This window comes from Phaseolus vulgaris, chromosome 9 (genome assembly GCF_051622355.1).
Source record: "Phaseolus vulgaris cultivar YP4 chromosome 9, ASM5162235v1, whole genome shotgun sequence".
NCBI lineage: Eukaryota > Viridiplantae > Streptophyta > Magnoliopsida > Fabales > Fabaceae > Phaseolus > Phaseolus vulgaris.
In genome coordinates this window covers 13,729,332-13,736,692 of record NC_143506.1, presented here as the reverse complement: position 1 = coordinate 13,736,692, position 7,361 = coordinate 13,729,332, and the positions used below count along the sequence as shown (strand labels likewise).

Here is a 7,361-nt window from a genome sequence, read left to right as displayed (position 1 = left end):
CTGAGCAAAGTGTAAAAATATAATCATCCTTTCCGTTAACATATATCATCTTCTTATCTTAAAAATCCTAGATGAAAATAAGAGATATTCTCTCACTAGGTCCTTAGTGAGTATTGGAAGGTGAAGAAGCTGAGTCCATGAACTCTTGATCTGATTCTAGTGCTGTCATTACAAGTGGCGAAAGACATACTTCTAAATCTACGCTTCCTCCTCCTTCATGGCCTGGATACGACGTAACTTTTCCATCAAATTTGTTGGCATACCCACTTCTAACTGCGAGTGCTTTTCCCATTCCAAACTCATTACCATACATGTTGAATCTGGGTGAGCTTCCCATCATCACACAGTAGGGGTCAAAATACCGACCAAGTTGATATATCAGAGGACACTCTAACCACTCTCTCACCCATCCCAACACCACTCTGTCGTTATGGTTTACAACAGCAAGGTGCAACTTCCATGCTGCCCATCCCAGACCATTCCCAAGCAATTCCCCTGACCTGGCTGTTCCTGCACCCAGCGTATGAATCGAGTTTCCAAAGTACTCCTCAGCCAGAGGCGGTTCCATTCTTCTTCGGTTGTTTGTCGATAACTTGCAACTTGTTTTCTGATCAGGCCCCAAGCGCCGCGCCCGAGTTATGCATCTCCAAACAAGCGCTGACAGTGATTGGAAGGAAGAGATTTTTGTGGTATTGCATTCCGAGTTGGCTTTTGCTTTCAGTTTTGCAATAGACTCTGCTGAAAAGTGGAATATTCTCTCTCTCATCAAGGGTGCTTCATACCTGCTGATAAACTCCTCGTGGTGTTTGAAAGGAAGATTGATTGGTGGAACGCAATCATTCGGAAACCAGCGATTGTGAATGGGAGGGTGGGATATGGGAACATCATGTTCGTGGCCTTGAGCTTGAAAGATCTCGGACCACGTGTTGAAGAAATTCCAATAAGAAGTGCCATCACCAATACAGTGGTTCATAGAACAACCTAGGAAAACACCATCCAGTAGTTCAGTGACTTGGATGGACAAGAGCGGCATGGTGTGACCATCGTGGTTGAGTGCTCTGTCGTGATCAAACAATGATTGAACAATGGGTGGGACATCAAGCGGGGAGAGGATATCAGATATGGTCATATCTAAAGTTGCATGGATGAATTTGACTCCAGAATTATTTGTGCAATCGACGAAAACAGCATAGAAGGGAGGGTCTTTGGTTTTGTGAGTGACAAGACGACCAGACAATGGATAGAAATGGGAGAGGGTGAGCGAAAGAGAGTGTTTGAGCTTCTCCAACAGATTCTCTATGAAATCATGTTGATTAACAAGTGGTTCAGGCTTCTTGTAGAGAAGACCCTTTTGGATATAGTGTGCAGATAACATGGCAATATCCCAAGGTGTTAAGTGGCAGATTTGGTTTGATTTTTGGGTGGAGTGTTTTGCTTTGATGAAGCATTCTGAGACCCGTTGTAAGATGGGAGTATCCATCATCCTCTCAGAAGTGTAGCACTTCTTTTGTGTTTGTGACGGGAAGAGTTGAAAATTTATTCTAACCAAATATGCTATCCAATATAAATACCAAACAAAAATATTTTTTTATAACACGTTTCACCTACATTTCAATAAATATTAATATTTTAATATTTATAATTTTAAAAATTATTTTAATATTTTACATTTTATTTAAATTTTTATTATTGGAATTTTTTTTTAAATTTTTATTATAAATATTAATATTTTATTGTAAGTGTAAGATAGAGCATAGTGTAAAAATATCATCACAATACCGAGTTATTATTAGGTAAACTTTGGAAGACTACAATTCATTCTTAATAGAGTTGTCTTACTATGCAAAAACATATTATCTATTTCAGATATTTTAAATAATAAAATTTGGCAGATATTATAAGTAGAGAAATATTTTCTTTAATAATTTTACTCATTTTTATAGTTAAGAAATAAGATAAAAACACAAATAAAATAAATATTGCAATTTAAATTATTTTTTAAAATATTTTAATCTGCATGAAGTCTAAATCAAAGTCTTCTTTATCTTAAATTTTGGTTTCTGAGTTAGTCGCACTGTTCTAATTAATTTCTTGAGTGCATGATTTAAGAGAATTGACATGGAGTATAAATATGTAACAACAAAATGGGTACTGATTAGACGCATCTTATACTTTACTGGTGAACGCTCCAAGTTAAATTCGATTGATGCATGTTTAATATGACTTAATTCTTTTTTAGGATTGGAGATGGTTAATCTTTAAAAAACTTGTGAAAAAATCAATATTGAAAAACTTCGGGATCAACCGCTTTTGATTTGTTGTTTTAATCTATTCTATAGTTTACGTTAAACAATCTTAACCCTTTTTATCTTTCTTATTATTGTTAACTTTTCTTGTTTGTAGATAGATTTTAAACATATATTTACTGATTTTATTATTGGATTTGTTCAGAGACTATAGGGTCATCTGACCAAAATTATACTATCATTATTCTAACGTTAGACATGTATATGCATGAATTATTTTAATTTATCTAATTTTTTATATTAAAAAATAATGTAAATTGAAATTAGGAAGACCAATCTTATCTTTTTGTGAATGGCTTCTACATTATCATGTAGTCAATATTTAAAATTGACACCTACATTAATATAGCCTTTCATACTTATTAATTGTAATGAATATTATTACCGGACAAAATCATTATTAGACTTAATTAGACTTAATTACAGGAATATAATCACTATTAATGAGTCTATAATTAGACTTAATTATAGGAATATAATCACTATTAAAGGGTCTATAATTAGTCTTAATTACAGATGTTATGTTAGGAAAAGAATCTGTAAGGTTCTGTACGGTTCTAATGCTATGGTTATATATATATATATATCATTGCTATAGATGAAGGACAGATTGAATAAAACATAAAATATTCTTTCATGGTATTAGAGCACAAAACTCTGATACCCGACAAACACAAAGCAAAGGCAACGGTGCACAACTATGGCAGCTGCACCAGAAAAGAATAATGCCAACAAAGCAGAGCACGAAGGAGGAGGTGCTAAGAAGACCTACTCGCCACATGATCTCAACGCGAGTGACAATCCCGGAAACATAATCACGCAAGTCCAATTGCGCGGAGAAAATTACGACGAATGGGCAAGAGCAGTAAAGATCTCGCTTCGTGCCCGGAGAAAATAGGGCTTCATTGATGGAACACATATCCAACCAGAGGATGAGGCACCCGACCTTGAAGATTGGTGGACCGTGCAGTCCATGATTGTCTCTTGGATTCTAAACACCATTGAACCAAGCTTACGATCCACAGTAGCATATGCTGAGACTGCACATAACTTGTGGGAAGACATTAAAGAAAGATTCTCGGTCGTGAATGGACCTAGAATTCAACAACTAAGGTCGGACTTGTCAAGATGCAAGCAGGAGGGAATGGTGGTGGCAACTTACTTTGGAAAATTGAAGGTCCTTTGGGATGAGCTTGCTAACAGTGACAAAATTCCATCTTGTACGTGTGGTAGATGCAAGTGTGGGATTGGTGCTCAGTTGGAAAAACGAAGGGAGGAGGAGAAGGTTCATCAATTCCTTATGAGGTTGGATGACGCAAGCTACGGGACAGTAAGATCAAACATTCTGGCCTCAGACCCATTGCCGTCTCTGAACCGCGTATATGCTATGTTGGTACAAGAAGAAAGAGTGAGAATGATGGCCAAATCAACGGAAGAAAGGGGGTTGGTCGTGGGTCTCGCGATGCAGGCCAACTACAAAGAAAAAGGGCGTGGAGATATGGTAGAAAAATTAATGACGTGCAGTCATTGCGGTAAAAATGGTCACGACATGAAGGGATGCTTCCAATTGATCAGATATCCCGAATGGTGGGGTGACAGACCAAAAAGTGAAGGCAAATGGAACGGCAGGGGACGCCAAGGGATGCGAAACAAAGGTAACCCGACACGTGCAAATGTGGCACACGCTAGTGGAAGCAACAGTCAAGCCAACAATGACGACAAGAAACTTGAGATGGCAGGTCTGACCAATGAACAATGGAAGGTACTGGTTGATATGATCAGCAAACAAAAATCAAATGAATCAGAGAAAATGACTGGTAAGAGCATTTGGGATTTGTGGATTATTGACAGTGGGGCATCAAACCATATGACCGGGTCACTGGAAAATTTGAGTGAAAAGGAAACTATACAAAGGTGCCCCGTAGGGTTACCCGATGGTGAACGTGTTCTAGCTTGCGAACAGGAACAGTGACTCTTGAAGAAGGACTTGAATTGAAAAATGTCCTTTATGTTCCCAAATTAAAATGCAATTTACTTTCAGTACCTCAATTGACGGATGAAGAAAATTGTGTTGTAACATTCACTGATAAATTGTGTATTATACAGGACCGCACTTCGAGGACGCTGATTGGAGCAGGTGAATGGAAAGATGGGCTTTATTGGTATCGTGGGGTACGGAAGACTCAAGCATGTCATGTCAAGATGGAAAATCAACTAGCACTTTGGCACCAAAGATTAGGACATCCGTCATTTAAGATTGTGCAAATGCTTCCTGATATAAGTGGGAAATGTACTCGTGATGAGTTGAATACAGTTTGTGAAGTTTGTGAAAAATCGAAACAAACGGTGCGCATCAAGCTTTGAATATTTTTGATTTAATTCATTGTGACTTATGGGGTCCTTATAAAACTCCTTCATCCTGTGGTGCTTCATATTTTTTGACAATTGTGGATGATTGTTCACGGGCAGTTTGGATCTATTTGTTAAAAGAAAAAACAGAGGTATCAGTGACTTTGAAAAAAAATTTCACACTCGTTGAGAGGCAATACAACAAATGTGTTAAAATGGTTCGCTCTGACAATGGAACCGAATTCATGTGTCTAAAACAATATTTCATTCAACAAGGTATCCTTCACCAAACTTCCTATGTCGGGACCCCGCAACAAAATGGACGCGTCGAACGCAAGCATCGGCATATTCTGAATGTTGCTCGGTCATTACGGTTTCAAGGCAATCTTCCCATTAAATTTTGGGGGGAATGCGTTTTGATTGCAGGCTACTTAATCAATCTCACACCATCCTCCATTCTAAAAGGAAAAACCCCTTATGAAGTGATCCATGAATGTGTACCCAGTTACGCGCACTTACGAGTATTTGGTTCATTATGTTATGCTCATAATCAAAATAGACAGCGGGATAAATTTGATAGTCGTAGCCGAAAATGTGTGTTTGTCGGGTATCCATATGGCCAAAAAGGATGGAAATTATTTGATTTGGAAACAGAAACTTTCTTTGTCTCTCGTGATGTACATTTTTTCGAAAATAAATTTCCATATTTTGAAGCCAAAAAGATGGACACTGCACCACCATTGCAAAACCCAATTATTGCCAACTCTTTAGAAACTGGAACGGACCCACATTTTCTTCATGAAGTTGCCTCCTCAAACCTAGATGAATGCATCGTCAACCAACCCATTGCATCTCCCATCCCAGCCAAGGAGGATGCTACCCTCACAGATGACTTCGACCACACTATCAACGACTCTGATCCGTGTATAGAAGCCTCGACGCTACCCGCGGATCCACCGCCGCGTCCGACGGAGACGGCGCCGTCGGTTTCTTCACCACCGCTGACGGCCGCGGTTCCCCTTGGGCGAGGGCATCGCACGAAGCTGCCTTCAGTACGGTTACACGATTTTGTCGCAGCCACCACGATACCGTCAAGCCCCTCTGTTCCGTCACCTCCTTCAACAGAATCCTCAGGTGTTTCGTATCCTATACATGATTTTGTGAATTGTGATTCCTTTTCTAAACATCATCAAAGTTTTCTTGCCTCTTTACACACCGAGCAGGAACCCCTGTTCTTTTCTCAAGCGATCCGAGAACCCCGGTGGCGTGATGCTATGGCACAGGAGATTCATGCTCTCGAACTCAATGACACCTGGAAACTCACCGCTCTCCCTCCTGGAAAGAAGGCACTTGGGTGTAAATGGATCTACAAAATCAAATACAACTCGGATGGAACAATTGAAAGATTCAAGGCTCGATTGGTAATTCTTGGCAATCATCAAGTGGAGGGTTTGAATTACAACGAGACGTTTTCTCCTGTCGTAAAGACGGTAACCATTCACACAACTCTAGCAGTAGCAGCCGCAAAAGATTGGGAGCTTCATCAGATGGACGTTCACAATGCGTTTCTCCATGGTGATCTTGATTATGAGGTTTATATGAAACTCCCTCCTGGCTTCCAAGAATCTCAACTAGGGGCAGTGTGCAAGCTTCAAAAGTCTCTATATGGCCTCCGACAGGCCCCCAGGTGTTGGTTTGCTAAACTATCTTCTTCTCTCACTCGTTACGGCTTCCAACAATCCCCGAAGGATCACTCCCTGTTTACTCTCGATAATAATGACATACAGTTGGTTGTGCTAGTCTACGTTGATGATCTTGTGATTGCAGGGAATAATGGTACTGCCATCCAATGTTTTAAAGGCTACTTAAATCAATGCTTTCATATGAAAGATTTAGGCCGCCTCAAGTACTTCCTGGGGTTGAATTTGCTCACTCCCCCAACGGAATCTTCCTTTGTCAGAGGAAATATGCCTTAGATATCATTACTGAAGTCGGATTGTTGGGTGCGAAGGCCCGCCACTACACCATGTGAAGAAAATCACAAATTGAGCTCCGCTACTGGTTCTTTTCTTTCTGACCCGGCTACTTATCATAGACTTGTTGGGAGGTTAATTTATCTGTGTTTCACTCGACCTGACCTTGCCTACAGTGTCCAACCTTTATCTCAATTTATGCTAAAAACCCGGTATTCCACGAACGCACCAAACACATTGAAGTTGACTGCCATTTTGTTCGAGATGAAATCATTCACAAGCGCCTTCTTCCATCCTATGTGCCCACACATACACAACTAGTTGACCTTTTCACCAAAGCTCTCGGTGGTAAAAAGTTTGGAGCCATCTTGGTCAAGTTGGGCATTCAAGACTTACATGCTCCGGAATATTACCGGACAAAATCATTATTAGACTTAATTACAGGAATATAATCACTATTAATGAGTCTATAATTAAACTTAATTATAGGAATATAATCACTATTAAAGGGTCTATAATTATTCTTAAAAAGAATCTGTACGGTTCTAATGCTATGGTTATATATATATATGTATATATATATATGTATGTATATATATATGTATCATTGCTATAGATGAAGGATAGATTGAATAAAACATAAAATATTCTTTCAACTATTTTCACATCTAAATTTATTTTTTATTAATATTATGTTTGTTATTATATTTTATTTTATTTCTTAATGTTATAA

The 7,361-nt window shown here is 38.9% G+C and overlaps 1 protein-coding gene across 1 annotated transcript; it reads right to left on the bottom strand.

Moving 5' to 3' along the window:
- On the bottom strand, window positions 1–1,514 carry LOC137822985 (putative acetyltransferase At3g50280). Its single transcript, XM_068628049.2, has one exon. The coding sequence runs from the start codon at window positions 1,481–1,483 to the stop codon at window positions 104–106; it is 1,380 nt and encodes a 459-aa protein (XP_068484150.1). The 5' UTR covers window positions 1,484–1,514; the 3' UTR covers window positions 1–103.
- Window positions 1,515–7,361: the final 5,847 nt, after the last annotated feature.

What these genes read in the sequence shown, in the direction of transcription:
- LOC137822985 (XM_068628049.2), bottom strand. Translation starts at nt 1,483, where the DNA reads ATGATGGATACTCCCATCTTACAACGGGTCTCAGAATGCTTCATCAAA.